Source organism: Tamandua tetradactyla, chromosome 6 (assembly GCF_023851605.1).
Source record: "Tamandua tetradactyla isolate mTamTet1 chromosome 6, mTamTet1.pri, whole genome shotgun sequence".
Taxonomy (NCBI): Eukaryota; Metazoa; Chordata; class Mammalia; order Pilosa; family Myrmecophagidae; genus Tamandua; species Tamandua tetradactyla.
Genome location: NC_135332.1, coordinates 76279940 through 76304958, shown reverse-complemented (window position 1 = coordinate 76304958; position 25019 = coordinate 76279940). Strand labels below are relative to the sequence as shown.

Genomic DNA, 25019 nt, shown 5'->3' with positions numbered 1-25019 from the left:
CACAAGATTTTCTGCAGAACTGCGCAACTCACAAAGACCTTGCGTGCACTGCCCTGCAACCCCATGAGGCGGGGGGTGGGGTGGGGTGGGGGGTGGGGGGCGGGGATTCCTTTACAAAGGACTTTGAGGCTCAGTCAGGGGATGTAACTTACTGAAGTTCCCTCTACTAACAAGTGACAGCAACCAGACAGGAGAGGATTCCTGGGTCCATTGCACCATCCATCCAGGGCCCCTGCCCCACACCTGAAGCTCTGGCAGCAATCCCCAGCTTACAGCATGGCAATTCGCTCAGAACTGGGCACTGCTCTGCCCTCTGCCAGGACCAGCGGAAGGCTCAGAGCCAGCTGCAGCTGGAGGCGGGAGTGGGGGTGGGGTGGGGTGGGGCAAGGCGCTTCCTACAGCATCACAGCGTGGAGATGGAGCAGGGGAGAGGCTGGAGAGGCAGGCCCGGCTCTGAAGAAGCCAGAGACCTCCAGAGAGGAGATGGCTATCCTCTTCCTTGCATTTTCCTTGACCTTGATCAATATTGATTGAGTGCCTGCTCTGTTCCAGGCACCGCGGTCCTGGCAGGGAACCAAAGGGATGCAAACCCCACCCCACCCCCATGGGGCCGACCTTAGATGGGCAAACAGGGATTTGCTGAGCAGGTACACGAACTAGGTGTCCCAAGGTCCAGAGGTGTCACACACCAGAATGGCAAAGTGTCTACAAGGCTGGCCCGCACCATGGAGGGCAGCGGGGGAAGGGCCCCTTTGGACAGACCTGGGCTCAGCCTCCGTCCTGAGAAGTCGGGTGGGCGTCTCATGTCCACTGAGGCCAAACCCCATCTGAAAAGCACACCTTCTGTGCTGTCCCATTTGCACCCATCCTGGATTAAAATTCACAGACCAGATTATGTGCCTACACACAGAGCGTTATGCTGATTGCTTGAAACGCTATGCAAAGGGGAAATCAAAGTAATCGCTGGTAAAGTGGTGTGGATTTCGGTGTGCAGACCCGCAGCTGCAACATCCCAGGACGCCGTGGGAGGGCGGGCGTGTGCTTACTTAAAACCGTGGTGCCCCGTCGTCGGCCTCAGTGCAGCTGCAGGAAGCAGGGGCCAGCGCCCCAGGGGAATTTTAGGGAATTTAAATCTAATTTGGTTCTTCCAAAATGGCATGCAACCCTTGGTGGGGTCCCAAATGATGGACAATTTTACCTCCATAGTTGTCAGTGGTTCTCAGCCATGAGCCATTCAGTCCCCGGGGGGCATTTGGAAACGTCTGGAGACATTTTTTGATCATCACTTCTGGGGGGGATGGAGGGGTGCTCCTGGCACCTCAACACCCTGCAGCGCCCAGGAGGTCTCCCCAAGCCACACCCCACCCACAGCACGGTGCCCGGAAACATCCTAAATGTTCTCGAAGGAAGACAGCTGACCTGTGGAGGCTACACAGCAGCTTTCTCCTTAATTAACTAGATCTACATATTCGCACGTAATTGGAGCTCTAAATCGGAGTGAATGAGTAAACTGCAGAGTTACACGATGATATCACAATCACACACTCATACACACAATATTAAAGGTTTCCCACAGGTTCTACCCTTAGGAAAATGAAAGGAGTTCAGGACAGCTCTGGCCTCAAATCGTGAAGAGGTTACCTCCAGGAGTGGGGAAGGGCTCGGCTCCACAGCCCAGACACCTGAGCTGACCCTGACTTTGGCAGTAATGCATCCACTCCTGCCAGAAGAAACTCACAAAATACTTGCATGATTAGAATTTTTTTTAATAAAGGGCAAATCTATGATCCACTTCCACAATTATGCCTGTGGCCTGAATCGTTAGATTTGGTACTTTTTACTTTCACTTTTCAAAGAAGTAATTCATGCTTCAGTAGAGGCCTTTGTCGTGCAAACTTTCCCCTTCCTGGAGTTTCAAGTGCACATTTTAATGTGTTTACTGGATTTATCCACTAAAAGAGAGGCATTTCTTTCTCCATGGGACGCTGCAGAGCTGGGCTTATTGATTTACTGGAGAACATGATTTATATTACCCATGCCTTGTGGCAGAAACAATGTAACAGTTCAAACACAGCATGGGGCCTCATCTATAAATTACAGAAAATCCATAGAACTAGGTTTATAGGCAATGCTTTAAAAATAGATCATAAGTTCTGAAGAATCAACCTGTACAAACCTAAATAATGGTGGAAGGCATCAGTATACATGGAAGCTATGATCTCTTTCCAAGCCCACAAGTCACTAAAACGTGCGTGCACTAGAAATCTACCGCATCTACTGGGATCCTGAATTTGAGGAGAGCAATTATTTAGGAAATTTAAATTACTGCGCCCCCAGCACCCTCCATTCTCGTATATTAACAACAGGGTCAGGGTGTCCCACGGTACACAGGGCTGAGCACTTCTCTGTTTAGCAAAGGCCATTCCCGAAGCTTGGGGGAAGTTTCTCTTAGCATTTCACACAGCAGGTGTGGGGGTCCCAACCCCCCTGGCTCTCATCAAGGGCAGCCTGGGGGCCTCTGTAAGCTCATACTGCCCTCCCAGACTGCAGGGCTTGGGGGTGGGAGGACTGTGAGGAGAACTGGAAGGATCTAGAGTGGGGAAACCTGTTTCACTAGAGCCTGGAATATGCAGCAGAAGTGCGAAGCTGACCCCACATGGCACTGCCCATGCAATCCCAGAGAAACAACCCCGAGAACATGAGACCCTTGTTTCTGGGTTGAATTGGACAGTTCTTTCATTCACCGATGCCCTCATCCATTCAAAGCATGAATTCACTGGGCATGTGGTCGGTGCCAGGCATCCTGCAGAGGGGGAGGGAGAGAAGGGGGGAGGGGACAGGGAAGGAAGAGGAGGGGGAGGGGAGGGCAAGGGAGGGAGAAGGGGGAAGGTGCGGGATGGGAGGGACGGGAGGGAGAGGGGAATTTCCTCCTCATTGGCTTACTCCAGGTTCCTTGAGGACTCCGTTCCGAAGTTTTTGCGTGGATTTTCTTCTCTCATCTGTTTTTCTCTCCGCATCCTCTACCTTGGACTGGAGCCTCCTTTGCTGTGGGGTCGTGACACTCCCCCTGATCAAGCAGTTCCCCAGACATCCTTCCACCCACACCTCTTGTGGCTTGCCTGCCGGCCAGGGTGGACCCATCTCTGCCTCTTTGCCTAAGCACACTAAGCTCACTGCCAAGCTGCTGTTCCAGGTGGGGGACTTCTCCTGTGGCCCTGCATAGCCCCTGTCCTCCTGGCTTTCTGGAAATTTCACCAGCCAGTGTCCATACTTCCCATAAAAATGAACTTGTTCTGCAAGCGTGGCCTGGCCCAGGTCATGCAGGAAGGCTGAGCAGTGAGCAGTTTGCACGCTGCTCTTGCACCAAGACATTAGCTCTAAGCCAGGGTGGGGATTTACAAACCATGAAGTTTCCACCCATAAATCCACAGATATTTCAAATATCTGTCTTTCTCCCTCACCCCTACCCCCAGCCACCTGCCCACAATGCTGGCAACAGGCAGGAGAGACATGATCCCAGGACGTAATCCAGGACCAGGGCTGCAAGTCTCCAACAACATGTGCAAGAAAGTGACAGCAAACATGGCACCTGGCAAGACTCAGGGGCTGCAACTCAGATGGAGAGGAGTGAGGCCAGCCCGTTCCCAGGCGTGGGGGCTGTAGCTGGACGCAGCAGCAAGGCTAAGGTTATGAGTCAGGACCTTCTTAGGTCAAAGTGGCAGAAACCAAACAACCTTAGGCAATAAAACTGTTTGAGTTTGCTAAGGTTGCAAAAATGTAATATACCAGAAATGGGTTGGCTCTAATGGTGGGGATTTACTAGCTTACAAGTTTCTGGTTCTGATACCGGGAAAAATATCTGAATCAAGGCATCAACAGGACAATACTTTCTTCCTAGGGAAAGGCTGCTAGCGACCCGGGGTTCCTCTGTCACATGGGTAGGTACACGGTGGCATCTGCTGGTCCTTTTCTCCCAGGTTTTGCTGCATTCAGCTCTTGGCTTCTCCATCTGTGGCTGAGTTTTTGTGTGTTTCTCTCTTAGTTTCTGGTCCTTTATCTTCTGTCTCTCTCAGCTGCTCTTATAAAAGACTTCAGGGCGGGCCACAGTGGCTCAGCAGGTAAGAATGCTTGCCTGCCAAGCCCGAGGACCTGGGTTTGATTCCCGGTGCCTGCCCATGTAAGAAAAAAAAAAAAGACTTCAGTGAGCAGATTAAGACTTACCTGCAGCAGGCCTTGACTGAAATAACCTAATCAAGAGGTCCCACCCAAAAGAGCTCTATGCCCACAGGAATTGGTTAAGCTTCAAGAACAGGATATTTTCTTGTGATGGTTCCAAACCATCACAAAAACCTCCTGACCCCAAGGCCTCATCCTTGTGTCCCTCCCCTGACATCTCACTCCCAGCTGGCTATGTTTATGCCCCATGTGCTGGTTTGAAAGGATGCATGTCCCCTAGAAAGGTCAGTTTTAATCTAAAACCAATTTCATAGAGGCATAATAATCTCAATTCAGTACTGTATGTTTGAAAGCGTAATCAGATCATCTCCCTGGAGATGTGATTTAATTAAGAGTGGTTGTTAAGCTGGATTAGGTGATGACATGTCTCCACCCATTCGGGTGGGTCTTGATAAGTTTCTGGAATCCTATAAAAGAGGAAACACTTTAGAGAATGAAAGAGATTTGGAGAGAGCAGAGAATGATGTAGCACCATGAAGCAAAGAGTCCACAAGCCAGTGACTTTTGGAAATGAAGAAAGAAAATGCCTCCTGTGGAGCTTCATGAAACAGGAAGCCAGGAGAGAAAGCTAGCAGATGATGCCGTGTTCACCATTTGTCCTTCCAGCTGAGAGGAGAAGCCCTGACTGTGTTCACCATGTGTCTTCTCACTTGAGAGAGAAACCCTGAACTGCACTGGCCTTCTTGAACCAAGGTATCTTTCCCTGGATGGATATCTTTGATTGGACATTTCTATAGACTTGTTTTAATTGGGACATTTTCTCAGCCTTAGAATTGTAAACTAGCAACTTACTAAATTTCCCTTTTTAAAAGCCATTCTGTTTGTGGTATATTGCATTCTGGCAGCTAGCAAACTAGAATGCCCCAGAAGCCTTGGGTTGACAGATGGCATCACTCACCTTGGGAAAAAACAGGGAGCATGGCAAAGGGGACCACTGCAGCTTGTCCTTATCTTTCCTGTACTCGATAAGGAAGCCGCTTTTCCCCTATAAATTGTCTGACATTAAAGAAGCTCCAATTGGCTAAATCCTGTGAGTGAGTTGAAGAGAATTACTGAAGGGAGACAACCAGTCACCGTGGGGCAATTTTATCTTCGAATAGATTCTCTTCACTCTAATTGTCCCTACCTTATGGAAGGGATATGCCTGTATATTTTTTTATCCAGATTATTATTTTTTAATTGAAGTCATTTGCATTCACTTTTTTATGCCTATAATTTACTCTAATTATCTGAGTTAAAAATGGAGAGTTTAACACACCCGATCATATAAGGCAAATAATTTAGCAGACATTTAATTCTGCATTTGAGCCACCCATGTGATCATGGTGACAGGGCAAGGCAAGGCTGTCACATTTCCCCAACACAACCTCTGTCTCTCCACCCACTTACAGGCTGTCCGTGGTCAGGTTAGATGCTGAGCTTTACTCTGTCCAACAGAGTTTTCCTTTGAAAAACTGTCCCTCTCTGTTCCATGTGATGTTGGCAGGCTGATGTCACACCTCAGGTCACAGAAAGAGGCACAAAGCCAATGCTGCATCTGTCAGGGTCCTGCCAGGAATGAGAAGACAGCTGCCTTTCTCTGCTGAGAGTGCTAAAAGAAAAGAGCACGTGGCTGGGGCTGCTGGTGGTATGCTTACCCACCCCAGGGAGAGAGGCTGCCTGGCCAGAGAGGAAAGCCATGACAGACCCCCAAAATCAGCATCATTCAACCCCCTAGAGACAGGTGCACCTGAAGTCCAGTGTGTTCAGACATGGTCAAGGCATAAGCAGCAAACACCGGTTGATTTGTGTTCCCATCACAATCAGGAGCACACTGGCTGTGGCTGCTTGTCAGCATGCAACATCTATGAGTGTGTATGAGCTGCCAAGTACACACGCAGTCCCAGGGCTGTGGATCTTTATCTGGTGGGGACAGCCCCAGGCCTGGGCTATGGGGTGCTCTGCACCTAACCACTCTGTCTTAGGTCAGGGTCCCTGGACAGAGAGTGTGAGTCAAGGATTCTCGTGCCAAGATTTATCGGACAGAATGCATCAGGATATGCCTCTAAGGAAGTGACAGAAGCAAATGGTGCAGGGGAAGGAGCTTAGCCAGGATGTGGTCTCAACTGCAGCCCAGCCTCTGCCTGCTCCCACGGGGAGCTCTGAAGTGTGAATGGGCCACAGAATGGTCCCCCTGGAGACAGGCAGGCCAGGCTTTTGTGCCCCTGAAGCCAGCAGACCCTGATCACAGTCTGCCTCAGGGGGCAGGGTGAAACTCCATAGGGCAGCTATGAGTTGTTAGCAGCCAACACTCACCGCAGCTGGGGAGTGAGCTGCACTGGCTCAGTGCAAGGAAGGTAACTCTCCACAAGGACAGAAGCAGGTGGAATATGCAGGAATGTATATATTAACGTGCTCTTTCTTGGAGGGTCATCAGGACCTGGGCTCTGTGAGAACTGAGGTGGGACTCCCCTAAGTAAATCCGGGGGGGGGGTATCCCAGGCTCTTGGGCATCCCAGGGTGGAATGGTATCAATCAGGTCTGCATTTGACCACAAGGGACATAAACCTAGGGGAGAAAAGAAAATGCCTGGAACAAATAGAGGTATTATTTTCTCATGTAATGAGGACCACAGACGAAGCAGGCTGGGGCTGGTGCTGTGACCCCACATGGCAAGTGTTTCCACGCACACCCAGGCATCACCACCACATCCAGGCAGAAAAGGGACAGGGTTGAGGCTACAACTAAAGGGAGCAGCATGCCTGTTCCAGGTGGAAGGGCTCTCCCGAAGACCTATCGGTGGCTCCCACTCAGTGGTTAGCTGCGTCATCCGCTCGCCCCAGCTGCAGGGCAGGCTGAGAAACAACTTTTCCCATCTGAGTACAAGCAGAGAAGGAAAGAACTGAACTTGGGTGAGCAATGAAAATTGGGACTGCTATTGAGACCCAAGAGTCGATTTGGCTGAGCAATTTCATCTGTAGATGAGGGGATGGAGTGCAGAGAGGTCACCCAGGCCAGCAGGGTCACAGCCAGGCACACATAAATCATGTGAAAACAAGGTCAGTCCAGTGCACGTGGATTTACTGAAATCTGTGCGTGCTGCTGAGTTACATGTGGGGAAGGTGGCCAGCTGGCCAGGGCAAGGTGGTGTGGGGACTGGATTCCAGCTCCAGGTTGTGCCCATCAAGCAGCATTTCCAGGACAGGCAGGACCCTGGGGTGCAGTCGTTGGGTGCAGGAGGCTGTAAAGTTGCGCAGTGCCTTAGCAGGAGGGCACCATGAGAAGACTGTGGCTTTAAGAGGATGTTTTTGCTTTCAAGTCTGTTCAGATGCACCCCCTGAGCATTATCTGCTTGGGAGATTAACACAATCCCCTATAATTCTGGGAGTTTGTATGGTGTCTGACCTTCTCTAGGTGACTATCTCCCTGCACCCCTTCCATCCCTACCTGTGGAAGACTCCATGGTCCCAAAGTCTATGGAGAAAGGGACCTACAGTCAAGAAACCTACAGAGGGGACCGGCCCACACCCTTCACCCCCTCACCCCAGGGACAGGGACACAGGATGAAGACACTGGGGCAGCAGACCACAGGCATGGCCGAGAGCCCAGGGTTGGGATGGTGGTTGTGCTGTCTGCTGTCCTCATCACAGCAGGGCCCAGACGGCCAGGACAGGGATTGTGGCGAGCAGAGGGCTCCCCTCCAGAGCTCCATCTGCAAAGGACACCTTGGTGGGGAGGAAAGAGAGTGGCAGACTTGAGGGGAGATGTCTGACTATGTTTTCTGCCTACACCCCCATTCCCGGCCACTCCAGTCTCCATCTAGGCCCACCAGGCATCAAAGGGCAAGGACACAGACAGAGTGAGGGCTGCCAGCTCACGGTCCCCTCTCTGCACCTACCTGCAGGAGGCTGCGCTCAGGGTCCAGGCGGTGGTCCAGCCGGTCCTGCAGGGGTGGGGGCCACCCACTGTCAAACGCCTGAATGGCCCCATCTGCGGAGGGAGGGGTTGTGGATGGGCTTGGCTGGCACCCTTAGGACAGGAGCCCTTCCTCAGGGACTAACCACGAGATCCCTGGCACCCAGCGTGGGCCCTCCATGTGCAAAGGATAGGAAGGCAGGGTGCGTGATGGGGCTGGTTCCAGGGACTGACACACAGGGCAGGGAAGAACACAAAATGAGGACAGCTCTCATCTCAGCTAAGTGCCCCAGGAGCTGGATGTTTCCAGCCTCACAGGAAAGGGTGGCCATTACCATTGCCATTCCAGAAGGAATACAAAAGGCTTGGAGGAGTTAACTCTCCCCAGCAACTCGTGGGACCAGGCTTGGAACTCAGGCCCCTTCACTCCCAGACTGGCCGAGCCACTGAGAGGCAGGTCCATGGTGGGGCAAGTGTCCCTTGGAGCTGGAAACTCCCCACAAGTGGCTGATGCAGGAATCTCGCCTTGGTCAATCCTACATCCTCAGAAACTTCTGTTTTAACTCACCCCCTCCCCGGCTCCCAGCCTGGATGACACACTGAGGATTCCGCGTGGGGTCTGTGACCCCGTCTCCGGGAGGGGCAGGAAGACCCCAGAGCCGGGAGTGCGTCTCCATGGCTGCCCCACAAGCCCAGGTTTCCTCGCTTCTGAGGTGGGCCCCCGCCGGGCCAGGTGGCTTGGCAGGGGACAGTGAGCGCTGTCCCCATTCGGGCCACTCACCCAGGCAGCGGTTCCTCTTAAAGAGCCCGCAGAAGGCTTCGCACTCCTCACGTCGGTTTCCGCCGGCTCCGCAGTCCCACCAGGGCGCCGCGCGGGCGTTCGGGTTGTCCACGAAGTTGGGGGTGACGGCAGTACCTGCGGGGCCTCCGAGGGCAGGGTCATGGGTTCGTGGGGGGCAGCCCTCAGCGAGAGCCCCTCCCACCACCCGCGCCAGATCGGGGCCACTCCTACCCACGAGGTCTGCGTAGGCGCGCCGGCAGCTGGGGGCCTGGTCCTGCGGGCAGCCGTCGGGGGCGCTGGGGGCGGGGGCGCAGGCGGCCTTAAAGGCAGCAGACGCGGGGGCCCGCGGCACCCAGCCCCGCCCATCCTTCGCCCCACCCCCCACCCCCACGTACCCCCACCCTCCGCGCACCCCCCATCCCGTACTTGCAGACGCGGCTGTGCTCGCAGGCGTTTAGGGACGCTTGGCAGAACGGCGGCGGGGTGCCGGGCCGCGAGAAGGCGCAGCTGGGCACGAAGGTCTGGCGCCGGCTCTCGGCACAGGCAGAGCCCGCGCACGGGCAGAAGAGCAGCGCGAGCGTGAGCGCGGGCGGTCCGCTGGCGAAGAAGCGCCGCAGATCGCCGGGGCAGTGAGCGCGGGGTGCAGCCCCCGGGCGCGGCCCGCTCCCGGCACGGAGCCACGTAGTCGGTGCGCAGCCGCTGGCACCGCGCGTCCGCCGTGCACGCCTCGGCCGCGGCCACGCAGCGGTTCCCTCCGGCCAGGCTCGCAGACCCTGGGGGAGTTAAAGGAGTGGGTGGCTACCCTTGTGCGCCCTGCAGGGGCCATTCACCCCGCGGCCCTGCACGCCGTCGGCGGGGCGGGGGAGGGGGGTGGGCTGAGAGGGGTGCAGGGTGCGGCCCGAAGGCGTGGCGATGGCCCTGGCCCGCCCTCCCTCGAGAGGAAGGGCAGCCGTGGACTCGGTGTCCCTGAAACGCATCAGCAATGGACGTCGCCTCCCCAGAAATCGAGGCAGCTTCCTCCCTGGTCCCTTGCCCCATGAACTGAGGCACCCCTTCAAAGAAGGGCCCATGGAGCCCGTCCCCATCTCCCGTCCCTTCCCCACCCCCACCCCAAGCGGTAAACAAAGCAAGACTTCTGGGGATCTGGCCAATAAAAACGTATCCAGTGGTGCCGAGGACAGCGGCCCCTCCTCAACTCCCCTCTTCTTGACTCACGAGACGCCTGACCCTCTCTCCTGTCCCTTAACCCTTTGGGTGGGTTTGAAGGTTCCTGGTGCTAACTGATCCCTGGTGGCTTAATGGCTTCCTCCTGCCCCTGGTGGCTGGACAGCTCACCCCAGCCCCTAGCTCTTTTGCAATAACAGGGTGCTTGCTGGGTTTTGTGACCCTGATTTTAGCTAAATTTTTAGCAATGGAAAAAATTTTCTCAACCCTTCATACTGATGGACCCTTTTGTGAATCTGACTGGTCCTGCCCCATCTGGATGCTGGTTTCTAGCAGGCTTCTCCACTCTCCACCACTCAGGAGAAAGGGGGCTTCCCACAAGGGCTGTGGCCCACTCACGAAGGTCCCTGATGACAGGCCACAGGGCTCTGAGCTGAGCTGCAGGGTTCAAGGGCTCATGAGTGGTTCCAGCGAAGGCAAGAACCCAGGTGATAAGCAGCTCTTCACTGGGACGGAGAGGGTACCTGGCAGGGCAGAGCCACACACCAGGGGTTTGGTGGGCGGAGGGTGAGCTCTACCCATAAGGGTCACTGTCAGGAGAAAGTCCAGCTATTCCCTAATACCTGGGTTACCAAAACCAGGGCAACCCTCTCACCCCCGGGTGCTCTCAGCCCCTGGAGCATTTCGGCCAGCCGAGATGACGTTCTGTCACTCTGAGCGAAATTGCACAGCCTGGCCCCACACCATCCTGCTCTGTAGGAGTGGAGTGGGGGGGTGTCTCCTGCTTCAGGGCTTTTGGGAACCCATCTCTGGCACTGGTCACCCCTTGAAGGCTGTGAATTGGGAAATGGGGGTCATATGATTCTTGCTGTGGCTTTAATATGGTCAGCTCCTACCCACAGGACTGGCAGGCACTGAGGGCTGTGGTGGGGAAATGAGTGGAGGGGATGCACCACAGAAGGGCTGCCTCTCGCTTCCAGGATGCACAGAGTGGCACACACAGCTTCGCCCGGCACCTCCCTGGGCCTCAGCCACACCCAACAGCACCCAGGATTCCCTAAGGTCTCCGGCCCTCCTCTGCTCCTTTGTTTCCCCGTTTTCCTCCAGGAGAAAACTTATTGGGACTCCACCCTCAGAAGGGCTCATCTCAGCCCAAAGATCTCTTCTGACTTGAACCTTTGCCAGATTCCATTCTATCCACCGCACCCCATAAAGTGGTCCCTCCCTGGGTGATGCCCCAGATGGGGAAGGGGCAGTAGGAGCAGGTGGAACAACAGATGTGGGACACGGAATCACTGAAGTTGGAGGAATGAGAGAAGGGCCAATGAGCAGGGAGAGGGGAGGCATTAGGAAAAGAAAGTTCTTGGGACAGAGATGCCAGGACGGGACTGGGGAGGGGTGGGGGGAGCTGATGCGGATACCATGGTGGGAGAGCTGCGGCAGCATGCAGTCCCCACACCCGGCACCCCGCAGACACACCTGTCCCACGCCAGCACCTCTTCCTGCATTGCTGCTTTTCCCGGAATTACCCTCTTGCCTCTGCATCCTGCCCCCAGGGGAGGAGGTGGTCATGGACGCTCACCCAGCAGCAGCAGCAGCAGCGCAGACCCCAGGCGGTGGGTCATGTCACCTGTGAGCCCCGGTGGCCGCTCCCTCCAGCTGGCTTGTCCTAGGACCACCTCCGAGGCAGAGCAGCAGGTACCCCTTCCCCAGAGTGGTGGAATAGCAGGTGTCCGCTGTCAAGTGCAGTCCTGCTGGGCGGAGCCTTTGCAGAGGGAGTGACCCCACCCCTCCCCATTCCCACTCCCCCTGCTCCCTCCAGATGAATCCAGCTTTCCAGCACCTGGATGGGCTGCCGTGGACCCAACACATGCCCAGCCCCCCCCCCAGCATACAGCAGCTGTCAGCCACAAGCCAAAAAAACCTGTCTTTCTCATACGAAGTTATGAACTATTGGCTTTAAGAACAAAACAGCATTGTTCTTTTCCTTTTTTCATCATTTTATTTTTAACTTTTTATCGTGAGCTAATTTTAGTCTTGCAGGAAAACTGCAAAAATATGACAGTTGCCTTTATGCCTTTCTCCCAGCTTCCCCTAATGTTACTCCTTAGATAAAACCAGAAACTAGAAAAATAGCATTGGTACAATGCTATTAACTAAGACCTTTTGAATTTCACGTTTTTCCACTAATGTCCAGGACCCTGGATTACATTTGGTGTCTCCTGAGACTCCCTTAATCTGTAGAAGTCCCTCAAGCTTCAAGAAGCTTGACACTTCTGAATAATGCTGGCCGGTTATTTTGTACAATATCCCTCTGGGATTTGTCTGATGTTTTCTCCTGATCAGAATGTGAAATAGTATTATCTGACAATCCAAAAAGTTACTTGGGGCGGGCCACGGTGGCTCAGCAGGCAGAGCTCTTGCCTACCATGCCAGAGACGCAGGTTCAATTTCCGGTGCCTGCCCATGCAAAAGAACAAAAATAAAATAAAATAAATGGTAAGGGTCTCTACAGCTGCTGAGATGTGGTGGGGTAAGGAGGCACCTTCTCCCTGAGACATTAACGCCAGCCTGAATAAGAAAAACAGTTTCTCCTCCAAAGCCATAGCATATCAGCTATACAGAAATGCCACTTTGAGGAACAGTCTTCAGGAGAACCTAGATGAGCTACTATGGGACACTCTAAATAACGTACAGATTCTGCGATGATGCATGGATTTTTTTTTTTTTTTTTTGCATGGGCGGGCGCCGGGACTCAAACCTGGGTCTCTGGCATGGCAGGCGGGAACTCTGCCTGCTGAGCCACCATGGCCCACCCTGATGCATGGACTGTTGTATTGAATGATGTTGAATCCAGGGAGGTGACAGAGCTTATTAAAGTGGATAAAGTGAAAATTGTAGCTTATCATGGTAAAAATGCTAGCTCCAATACTACAGAATGAGTAGGGAAAAATGGCTTTTTTATGCCATCTTCTGTTATTGTTCATTGCTTTTTGAAGGGAAGCTGAGAAGAGACTATTTTATTTTTTGTAGCAATGAATAAATGACTACACTGTGCTTTACTATCAGAGAATTCAAGTAGAAAGGAGCCTCTTAATTACCTGTATTATACAGCATGAAGAAACATAACTTTCTTTTAACAGCAAATCGAAAGTTGTTGCTTTCCTCAGAATATTCTTTAATAAACTCATTTTAAAACTTAAAAAAATGTTGATATCAAAAGTTAAACCTAACTTTATATGGATATATTCTAATGCCGTCACTTTCAAAATATGAAATTTTAATATTTCAAATATATGAAAAGGTATAAAGAGTAATTCAGTGAACACTCAAGTACTTATTAACCAAAGTAAGAAATCAACTACTACAAATACAGTCAAAGCCCTGAGTCCCCTGCCAATTCCTGTGTCTACTTCCAATCCCCTTCTCTGCACTTCTTCCCAGCTGCTACTTTTGTCTTTCTCTATGCATATGCCTAGATTTTATATAAATAGTTTACTATACCGATCACTCAGAAACATGCTTTTTTCTTTTGCCCAACATTACATGTTGGGGTTTGTAGACAAATTCATACACTTTTCTCTCTCTATATATATATATATTCCATGGCATGAACCTATACTTTATTCCCCTATAGATGGCATTTGACTTTTTTCTAATTTTTAACTTTTGTAAAAAAATGCTACCATGAGCATTCCTGTACATTCCTCCTGGTACACATGGGTTCACACTTTAAATGATTATTTATCTATTTGTCATCTAAACCTCAGAGCATTGGTGCCCAACCCAACCTGGACAAACTAATTCAGAATCTCTGGGGAGGGACCCAGACACTGGTATTTTTTTAAAGCACCCCCAGGCGATTCTGATGTGTAGCCCAGGAGGAGAGTCACTGTGTGAGAGGGATCTTTTAGGCTTTCTAATGTTGAATCATCCTTGCATTGTTAGGATAAACCCATTTGGTAATAATGAATTTTTCATGTACTTAGCTTGTTAGATTTTATTTGCTGATAATTTGTCTAGGAATTTTGCATTTGTGCTCTTAAGAGAGATGGGCTGTAGTTTTCCTTTCTCATTATTCCTTCATCGGGTTTTGGTATTAAGGTTATACCATCCTCATAAAATGAGTTGGGCATGTTCCCTCTTATTCTTTTCTCTGCAAGACTATAATAAATAAGATTAGAATTAGCTATACCTCAAGCGTTCAGTGGAGCTCAGTAGAATTTTCTGGGTTTAAAGTTTATTTTGGGGAATAGATTTCTCTCAATTTTATTTAACAGTTCAAGGTCTGGTCATATTTTCAATTTCTTCCATAGACACTCTTGATGTCATATTTTTCTACTAAATTTCAGATTTATTGACATAAAGTCATATGATAGGAGACTCCTTACTGCCTGCCCAATATCCAATCTTCCCATTTTCTTTAGTAGCAGAGTCCAGACACCTGTGGTGTTGTCATCTGCCTTACCAAACAAAAGCCACGCATGTCATCATCCTTCCTGGGCCCTCCATTATCTCCTATTGATCTATTTGTTTACCTTTTTTTTACTTGAAGAACATACAGTTCAATAATTTTAAACCATACTATTCAGTGACATTTAAAGCACTCACAATGTTATGCAACCAGCACCTAGCTCTTGTTTCAAATCTTTTTCACCACCCCAGGAGAACATCCACACCCTCTAATCACTCCTGATTCCCCCTTTCTCCATATCAGAGCAACCACTAATCTGTCTTCTATTCTCCATGGAATATCCTATTCTGGATATTTCATATAAAAGGACTCATATAATATGTGAACTTTGTATCTGGTTTCTTTCACTTAACATAATGTTTTTGAAGTTCATTGAAGCTGTAGAATGCTTCAGAACTTCATTTCTTTTTATGGCTGAATAATGTTCCACTTTATGTATATCCCACAACTTGTTTATCTGTTCAATCCTTGATGGACAGTTGGGTTGTTTCCGTCCTTTGGCTTTTGTGAATAATCTTGCTATGAACATTTGTGTACACATTTCTGCATGGACATATGTTTTCATATTCTTTAGGTATATGCCTAGAAGTGGAATTGCTGGGTCATTTGGTAATGCTGTATTTAATCTTTGAGGAACCACTAGACTCTTTTCCATAGCAGCCTAACCATTTTATATCCCCATCAACAATGCAAGAGAGTTCCTATTTCTCTGCATCCTCATGAAACCTTATTATTTTCCTCTTTTTTTTTTTTTTTAATAATAGCCATTCTGGCAGGGTGTGAAGTGGTATCTCACAGTGGTTTTGGTTTGCATTTCCCTGATGACCAATTGGGTTGAACATCTTTTCATGTGCTATTGGCCATTGGTATATCTTCTTTGGAGAAATGTCAATTTGAGTCTTTTGCCTTGAATAAAATCTTTCTTTACCTTTGGGGAAACCACAGTTGGCTCTGCTCACTTGGTCCCACTCAGAGCTGCAGGGGAGGGTACATAACCCAGCCCTGGCCAGTGAAAATTCAGCATCGCTCAGGCTCTAGCGATTGGCTCATGGGTGAACATGTAACCCAAGGTGACTAATCAGACTGAATTCTGGATGTTTTACTGAGACTAAAAAAAGATACATTCTTTACCTTGGGCCTACTGTGCTGGAGGAAGGTAAACTTGCACCTGTCAGAGGCACCTTTTGGGAAACCTGCCTGAATCATTCCAAAGAAAAGCAAAACCAATAGGTTGAGTTAGAGAATGCAAAACCTAATGATACCCCAGTTATGTGAGCCCATAAACTTGTTTTGTTTTCATGTAACTTTTTTTAATTGTGGTTATATATTACCTAAAATTTATTTTAACCTTTTTAAGTGTATTATTCAATGGCATTGATTATTTACAATGTTGTGCAACTATCACCATCATCCATCACCAAAAGTTTTCCATCACCCCCAAAAAGAAACTCTGCATCCACTAAGAAATAACTCCCCATCCCATAAACTTCTTTTTATATTAACACTTGCTTGAGTGGGATTTCTGTCACTTGAAATCAGAAGACAGCCCACACCCCCAAAAGCCAAGTGAGTTTCCTGAAATCCAGGTTCTTTCCCTACCTGATTTTGTTGTCACTGCTGAGCTTTAAAACCCAAGGCACTCAACATATATTTTAAGAGCCACTGTCGGCCCGGCCACCCCAGGATATGATAAACCGTCTCTCTGTGGTTTGCATGGCTTATTTTCTAATTTGTTTTATGAATTGGGAGGTCAGTATGGGCCCTCTGCTACTATGAACCATGGCCACTGAAGAAAATGGAAACTGGCATGCCACTGTGTATTTAATTCCACAAAAATCCACTTGTAAACTGACATGTGGGAGAAGACAGTGGGTGAGGGAGGGAAATGCAAGCCCAACCTCTGATTGCACAGGGCAGTCCTGCGCCCCACCCGTCTCTGTGGGTGTCATGCCATGGAAGGTGTGAATACCACCCTTCTTTAAGGGTCGTAGGGGAGGGGCAGAGGTGATAGGGAACCTGCACACCAGTGTCAGAGAAAGGACTGCCTGCCCCAGAGGCACCCTAGGGTGTCTGGAACTTAGTGGACAAAGAGAGGGGTCCTAGCTCAGGTGAGCTCACTCACCATGCCCCACCACCACCACTTGATGTTCATTCTGCCTCCTAGCACCCCCTTGCTCAGCCCTAGGGGGATGTAGCCACCCTTCCCTTTCCACCTCCATTCACCTTCTCCACACCTAATGCATCTGCTCGTGACCCAACCCCCGCTCTGTCCTCCTGACTCTCTTCTCCCAAGTTCGTCACTGTGAACCAGGTGATCCCAGGCCCCAGATTTGTCTCACCTGTTGGATTTCTCCTCCTCTGCCCTCTTTCCTTCCCATCCAGCCCTTCCTGGGGCTCTCCACTGGGTTGAGGGAGAAGGGATCTGCAACGTCTTAGGCAATGGACAAGGTGGAAAATTTTGTGTCCTCCGGGGTCCTTTGTAGTTGGAGGCCCTAAAGGTCCAGACACCCCTTCCTGGAGGGTGAGGGCCTTAGAAAGGACTCTTACCCCGGCCCTTGGGCTGGAAGAGTAAAGGCAAGCCTAAGCCTGGGGCTGCCTCTTCTCTGCCTGCCATTGGAAAGAGTCAAAGACTGCAAAAACTCCCCAAATCTTCACACCCTCTAAGATGTATTTTGCTATCCCTTCCCAGCATCTGTACCGGGCTCGTGACTTGCCAGGGCCAACAGAAAGTGCTGGAAGTGAGGATGGTGCCTCTTCCAAGGCCTTGCAAGTTTCCATGTACTTTCTTGCAGAGCAGGGACTAAGGTGAGGTGCATGAGCAGGTGAGGCACATGCCTCAGGACTGCTATTTCTGATTTTTTCTTTGCCTCAGGTTCCATGAATTGGCATGGCACTATTACTGATCCTGACTTTAGTTAAAATTTTTGAAATCTGTTCATCATAGATTTTTCCACTGATTTTGATTTTTTGACAGTGCATTAAATGTTGTTATTTTATGTTGCATATATGTTGTCACAATAGAAACTTTAAAAGATTGTATCATTTATCTTGATTGTTTTTGTGCCCCCTTAGTTTTGTACCTAAGGCATGGCCTCACTCACCTCACCCTAGTCTCTGTCCTCTTACCCTAACCAATAGCTAACCAACCCTAGAGGAACCGCCCAGCTGACCAGCAGTTGACTGCAAACATGTAAGTGAGCCTAACTGAGACCAGATGAACTACCCAGCTGAGCTCAACCAAATCTATCAACTCTCAGAGTTGGTCATTCTATTAAATCACTAAATTTTGGGGTGGTTTTGTTATGTGGCAATAGTTGACTGATACAAAAGGTGACTCAGCAAGGAACTCTTACATGAAGCCCAAGAAGTGAATGGCATCTGAGACTGTCCAAGGTGGGGGAGGAGGGCAGTCAGAGAGGTTATTCAAGCCAAGCAGCATCATCCAATGCCCAGATAGATGCCTGGGGCCCTGGGTGCTATCTGAAGTCCCACCCACAAGCTACCACTCCTTGTGACCCTCAGGGTGCCCCACTGGGGTTGAATGGACAGACAGAAAAGACTCACAGATGCCCAAGAGTAACATAGCTTTCTTCTGACTTTGACTCTGGTGTCCTTTCAACAATGGCTCCCTCTGTACCCTCCCAGAGAGTAATGTCCAAAATAAGGTGACTGCAGCAGATCCCACATACCCAAAAAGCTCGGGTAGAGGAATGGGGGTGGGGGTGAGGAAGCATCTAGAGGATAAAACAGGGCAGGAGAAGGCCAGAAGGTAGGTCCCAAAGTTTTTTTTGGGGGGGAGCCAGGCTCCCACTAAAGTCTAAAATGCAGGGTCCCTGGAGTCCCAGCGTCTGGCCCAGGAGGCACTGCCCCCTGCAGAGCTGGTGTGGGTAAAGCATGTATAGCAGACACACCCAGGCTCCCAGGAAAGAGGCTTTCTGGATGCCCAGCAAGACCCAGTCTTGCCTGGTGAGGGGGGGTCAGAGACCATGTGACCTTCGCTCCATGGATTGATGGGTTACTGGGCTGGAGGGTGCACCCTGACATGACCCACCAGTGCAGAGGGGCAGGGAAACCCTGACATGACCCACCAGTGCGAAGGGGCAGGGAAACCCTGACATGACCCACCAGTGCGGAGGGGCAGTGTGGAGGGGCAGGGAAACAACTCCTGATGAGGCTCTGGGTTCTTGGGAGTGAGTGGGACGGAGCTCAACTGGAAAAAGGAAACATTCAAGCTGCCAAAAGTGCAGGGGGTCAGCTGACCCTCTGGTTCTGCCCTTGGGGGTCCAGGTCCATGGAGTGGGTGTTGGTGGCCCCGAGTCTTCAAGTCTTCTCTTCGTAGGTGCTACCTCTCACTGGAGACAGGATCTTGGCTTCTGGACTTACCTGCTAAGGAGGGGGTAGAAGAAGGTGATCAGTTATCCTTGGAGAGCAAAGACTCCAGAGTGCAGGGACCCACCCCCAACCCATCCTCCTTCAGTGAGCTCTAATGACCCAGGAGGAGCTACTCATCCCTCCCTCACTCCAGGGGTTTCCAACATCCTAGTCTCCATGACAAGAGCTTCTCCAAGAGGTCATCCCATTTCCAAAGCCAGAAACCTCAGAATATGGCCAGTGAGATGGGGGCAAAAGAGGTAGGTGGATGAGTAATGGGACAAAGAGTGTCTCCACCCACCTTGGGGTGCAGGCAAGGCTGTGGGGTGCAGGCTTCTCAGGGTAGCCGTTGGGTTGTGGCAGAATTCTCAAGGTCTGGGGAGCAATGGGTGGAGGGCTGGTACTGTGAGCACAGTGAGTAGGAGACCCTGGGGTCAGGTGGGGCACAGGAGACTTGAGGTAGCTGGGTGCAAAGTAGGGCAGGAGGGTCCCATCTAAAAGGAAGGCCCATCTCTTGCCTCCCTCCCCATCTCCTGCTGGTGCCTCACTCACCCAGGGGCCAGGGCACTCCAGTGGCTGTAGAACCCAGCTTGGCAGGGTGAGCACTGCCCGAGGGGTGGTCCCCACATGGGCCAGCTTTGAGCCTGAGCAGTGGGCTAAGAGGCCAGGAGGCTGGGACAGTGACCCTGAGCAGAGCATCTGGAGCTGCTTCCCTGCAGCCTACAGCAAGGCATTGGCCCTTTGACTTGAGTCTCCATGCTTCTGCAAAGAGCACCCTTTTGGGCTCCCTTCCTGAGCCCCCGAGAGAAATTCATGCCCTCCACAGCCTGACACTCCTCCCAAGCTGCAGCACCACCCCACTATCTGGCACCCTCCAGACAATGACATCACTCAGGCCCCTAAGAGGGTAGGATGTCCTCCCCCAAGGGCCATCTTGCCACTGGGGGTCATGCTATCCTAGAAGACTCCAAGCCTTCTTTGGCTGTTCTTGCCCTGTCTCTCAGGACCTTGCTGCTTCTTTGGATATCTCTTTGCCACAGTCTCCACTGCCCTCAAGACTCTGCCCTGGTAAGGTGGTACAGTCACCTTTGTCCTCAACCCCTCCTGCTGCCAAGCTAAGTGCTACCCAGCTTGCTCCTCAGCCTACAGACCCACAACCACTACTCAGCACATCAAAGGCCTCCCAGCTGGTACCTGAGACTCAGTGGGAGCCCTGCTCCTGTCTGGGGTGCCCCCTGGCCCCATTCTTGCCCTCTCCCCCAGCTTGCCGGGAACACCTGCATGGTCAGGCTGTGTCAGACATGGCTTTACAGTGCCCGCCTTGGCCAGGACCCAGTGAAGGATGCCTGTGGTCCACCATGCCTGGTATCATGTGACCCTCTTCCCAGGTCCCCTGGGACTGGATCAGGACTGGGCCCATGGCACAGGGGCAGCCAGTGCCACAGCTAACCATGGCATGGAATGAAAACATGTGCTGTACCCAGCATTTAGGAACTTGAAACAGGTAACAGAAGAAAATTAGGCAAGGAAGTGGCAGTAAGCTATGGCACTCATGAAACCAAGAAAGGCTGGAGAGGCCTGGAAGGGCCCAGTGGAGCCCAAACTTCAGGATTAGCTGATGGAGGCCAAAGCCAAGGGTGAGGAGGCGGCCACCTGGTGGCAGAAACAGGAAGCTGGGGCACAGGAATGGGGTGCAGAAGCCCTGCCCTGAGGTGATGGAGTGGGGGAAGGGGCAAGATCCACCCCCTGGACTTGATGGGAGGCCTTTGGAGTCTCCTCCATAAGACTTCTTTCCAAGGCCTCTCCAGCCAGGCTTGCAGGTGGAAGCACCTGAGAGCATGGCCTAGGATCTCATCTCCAGCTCCCTGGACTCCATACCGCCTGGCAGAGTCTCAGCAGAAGAATCACAGAGTAGGCCAGGATGCAGGGAGCTGCAGCCTCAGGGGCTGGGCATTCAGAGCCTACCCACAGCATGCGGGGCCCCTCGGGCAGCCCCGTTGAAGGCAGGACTTTGATTGCTGGTAATAGCACCACTCCAGGCCGGCTCTGGGGAGCAGAGGCAGTAGAAAGCTGAGAAGCATCACCAGCAGGAAGGTGCCACCACCTGCGGATCACAGGGTGAGGCTGAATTTTGAGCAGGTGCACTGCCTGGGGGGCCCCCACCTGCACCCCTGCCCCCATTCACGCACTTTCAGGTTGCACCGGGCTGCTATCCATGCTGCCACCCGGCCCTGGCTTCTCACAGGAGGGTGGGGCCCAGCCTGGGTTGCAGTGGCAGTTGTGGTTACCACTGCAAACCTGCAGAGGGAAAGAGGAGGGCAGGGGAATCGTGAGGGGTCAGGGACCCCAAAGTCAGCCCACTACCCTGTGGGCTACTCACCCCGTGGGAATGGCATGCAGGCAGGCAATGCTCCAGCTCCTGGAAGGTGGCGTTCTGGCAGTGCCTGTTCTGGCACACCTGTGGGCAGTGTGTGAACTGGGCATGAGAGATGTGGACACAGGTGGCAAGGCGGGTTCTGGCAAGCAGGGCTCACCATTCTAGGTTCGCACTGGTTGCCCGGCTCAACTTGGCCCAAGTCAAGTAGGTCCAGCTGGGCACCAGGGGGTGCCAGGGCTTCTTTGCAGGTGAACTCTCTGCCGCTGAGATGAACCGTGGAGTCCACGCGCACTGCACGGGCTGCGCGGGGGCTCTGCTCCCCGTCCTGGAACTGAAGCTTTCCACACTGGGCATCTCTGGGGACCGAGTGAAGGAAAGTGAAAGGATATCTGGTGTCCCCTTTCCTCCAACACCCCCCACCGCCCCGCTCCAGCCACCTTTGCTCCATGGGCTACCTGTGGAGGTAAGGCACAGAGTGGCCTTCACTGACCTGGCCACGGTTCTCTTGGGCGTCTCCCGCAGAGTTCATGACCCAGAAACAGGCCTCTGGGGCTGGGCCAGCACCTGGGGAAACGCAGGTTGCACCAGGGTCAGCCTAGGGAGGGCCAACGCTTCCAGGGCCTCAGTTCCCCCGGCCTGGCCTGAGAAGAAGGGAGAAAAGGGCAGGCCCCCAGAACTGCTGGCATTGCTGCTCGAGTGTAGGACACACTCCATCCTGGCAGTAGCCATGACCCCTCGGCCAGAGCATGCCATCCAATAGGTAAACGTCGGAGGGACAGAAGGGGGAGGCGCCCGTGCAGAACTCGGAGAGATCACAGTCGCCTGCGCCCGGCGGCACAGCATGCCCGCCAGCTTCAGCTGCACGGGTGATCTGGGCAGGAAGGGCGGCGAAAGGGAGACCAGGACACCAAGAGAACAGAGACAGTGACAGATCCAGTCCCACAGCGCGGCTCAAAGGCGGGGCTGGGGCTGGGGCTGGGGAGAAGGGTATATCCCGCCGAGAAGCCACAGACCCAGTTGCTGCGGCAAATCCCATCGACCCACACACGGAAAAGAACCAGCCACCCTCAGGGGAGACGAGAGAGCGCTAGTAAGCGAAGGCCGGCAGGCGGCTCCCAAGCACCGAAGGTGAGACAGCAATAGGCATGTCACCCCATCCCCAGCCCACACTCCGGTGCTTTCCAAGGCTCACCAGGCAGCGCGCGCAGCAGTCCCCGTATGCGTACTGGGCCCCAGTGTGCAGCGAGCAGTTGTGGGCCAGGCAGCAGGAGTCCAGGCACTCCTTGGGCCGGAAAGGAGAGGGGTGACCAGGTCAGGGCACAGAGCCCCAGGCCTCGAGGATGGGGGCGAGGCGGGGGTCGGCCTTGGGCCCCCGGAACGAGTCCTGGAGTTCTGACCTGGCTGGCGCCACAGCCGTATCCTGGCCCGCCTCCACGAAGCCGTTCCCGCAGCGCGTCTGCCGCACCAAGAGCTCAGGCTGGGGTGCATTGGAGAGGCACGCGCCGCCCCGCTTATGGAAGAAGGCGCGGAGTTGGCAGCGGCTGCAGGCGCTGAACACGCGCGGGAATGGGTGCCTGCGGGCGGCGCGGGGGCGTCGTGTGTGCGGGAACCACCACTACCCGCTGGGACGCGCCCCCACCCTGAGGCAGGCCACCAAGCCGCGGGAGGCGCCATCAGTGCCTGAGCACAGGGCGGCTGGGATCCTCCACGAGGCAGGGCCCAGAGAGCGGACGTGACCAGCGCAAAGACGCACAGGGAGCACGAGCAGGGAGCGAGGGATGCGAGTCCCAACCCGGTGCTGCAGCTGCGTCCCGGGCTTAGAATGACAACGCTAGGTAGTATTTTGAGAGTCCACTTTGCTTACGTTTCCTCCATTTAAGTCTCACAAACAACCCTAAGGGCAGGTAATAATACTAGCCTATTTTACAAAAGAGAAAAATGAGGGATAACCCTTTCACCCTAAGAAACGCAGCCAAGGAATGGCCCCTTCCTTCCCAAGTCGCGCAGACCCTTCCCCGCAACTCTAACCGTCCCCCGCCCCCTGCGCGCACACCCCGTGGCCGCCGCCATGACACAGCCGCCCTGCTCCGTCGTGGCCTCCGCGCAGCAGCCGTCGGGGTCGTGGCTGAGGCTGAGGCTGTGGCCTATCTCATGGGCCATGGTGGCTGCGGCGCCAGTGGGGAGCTCCGAGTGGTCCTGGGAGGGGGAGGGAGCGGGTCACCGCAGGCTGACCCGCCCCCTCCCCCTCCCCTCCCCTCTCCCTCCCTGTCCCCCTTCTTGTCTCCATCCTCACCCCGGGCCTCACCGAGCTCATGCCGCCCGAGCTCTCAGTGCTGCACATGCCCTCGATGGGCGCCAGTCCCACGGTGGCACCCTGGAAGGGCAGAGCACGACTGTGATGGGGCGGGGGCCAGGAGGGAGGACCCCCCCAGCCTGCCCAGGATCCTCGTGGGGGACCCATGTGAGCAGCTGCGCCGAGTCGTGTGTCCGCCGGGCCCACAGCCCCCGGCGCCTCTGCATGAAGGTCCAGAGTGCGGGGTTCGCGTCCCACGTGATGCGGCTCCGGTCCTGCTCCGTTCACACTTCCAGCCCGGTCAGCGCCACCTGAATGTCCAGACTCCTGAGGAACTGAGGAGGGGTGGGGCTGAAGCCAGGGACCCAGCGCCACCCCCACCCCCATCCCCTAGGGCTTTTGCTCATCCCCTCTCCCAGGTTCTTGCCCCCTCTTGTCTTCCCGCACCTGCCACGCCCCCTCACACAAAGGATCCGCCCGCCCGTGCTGTGCCGCAGTCACCCCCCCTTACTGCTCTGTTTCTGCCACTCCCAACCTGGTCCACGTAGTTGGCGACCTCCAGGAGCCGCTGCATGGTGCGGCTGAGGTTCCGGTGCTGCGACAAGAACTGGAAAGCCTGGGAGCAGGTCAGGAGTGGAATCACCACCGAAGTGTAAACTCCAAGGTGGTTAACATATACAAGAAGATTATATTCAGAGAGCGAGTAACTATTCAGTAATAGCTACTCTTCCTTAGATTCAATTATCAAGTTCATATCAGGGATATGTATAATACCAACCTTTCATTAAAAAAAAGTCACTTATTTACGTAAATGTAACCTAACCCAGCACATCTGGATCCTCAACCATTTCCTTAACACCTACAATTAGAGGAGTAAACTACAGAAGTAAGTAATTACAAGTTCTGTGGTTGTGTGCATCTTTGTTTTTTCTTTTATATTAAAGCGACATTTTGTTCTTGTCATTTATCATCAGAACTACCTTGGGTGTGGGGAATTTTTTCATCCCCATAAAAATCACTAAGACACTTACCTAAACCGAAAGGGTTACTAGGGACAGAACCAGATGTACAGCTACTATGAGGAGCAGATGATGTGGTAACATTGCTTCCAGTGGTGTTTGTTTGCTGAGCTGAATGAACCTGAGGCCTAGGAAAAATGAAATGAAGTCACAGCATTAACAGTGGAGCTAATTATTTCAAAAAGAATCTCTGAAGTTCCCACACCCAGAAATAAAGTGTAAGCTTTCAGACCAACTCATATTACCAGTAAGTAAATATCCTGTGATAACTTAGCATTAGGAATACAAATACAAAGAAACATAGCAAAGCATAAACCTAAAAAACCTAAAAAAAAATCTAAAATACATGATTACTCCTACTCCTTTAGTATAATGAACATACATATTTCATTACTGTTAATCATACTGAT

General features: G+C 52.6%; 1 protein-coding gene and 1 pseudogene across 1 annotated transcript; both read right to left on the bottom strand.

Annotated features, from left to right (window-relative positions):
* Window positions 1-7859: 7859 nt before the first annotated feature.
* LOC143686143 (GDNF family receptor alpha-4-like) lies at window positions 7860-11700 on the bottom strand (annotated as a pseudogene).
* Window positions 11701-16410: 4710 nt separating this feature from the next.
* LOC143686716 (disintegrin and metalloproteinase domain-containing protein 33-like) lies at window positions 16411-24594 on the bottom strand. Its single transcript, XM_077163292.1, is given in 18 exon segments — window positions 16411-18932; window positions 19218-19348; window positions 19473-19564; window positions 20886-21024; window positions 21110-21218; window positions 21301-21378; window positions 21455-21653; window positions 21753-21866; window positions 21966-22125; window positions 22128-22155; window positions 22490-22579; window positions 22695-22714; window positions 22717-22871; window positions 23351-23493; window positions 23603-23690; window positions 23735-23925; window positions 24126-24311; window positions 24571-24594. Coding segments are annotated over 18 exon segments (2010 nt in total). The 3' UTR covers window positions 16411-18869.
* Between the last annotated feature and the right edge of the window lie 425 nt (window positions 24595-25019).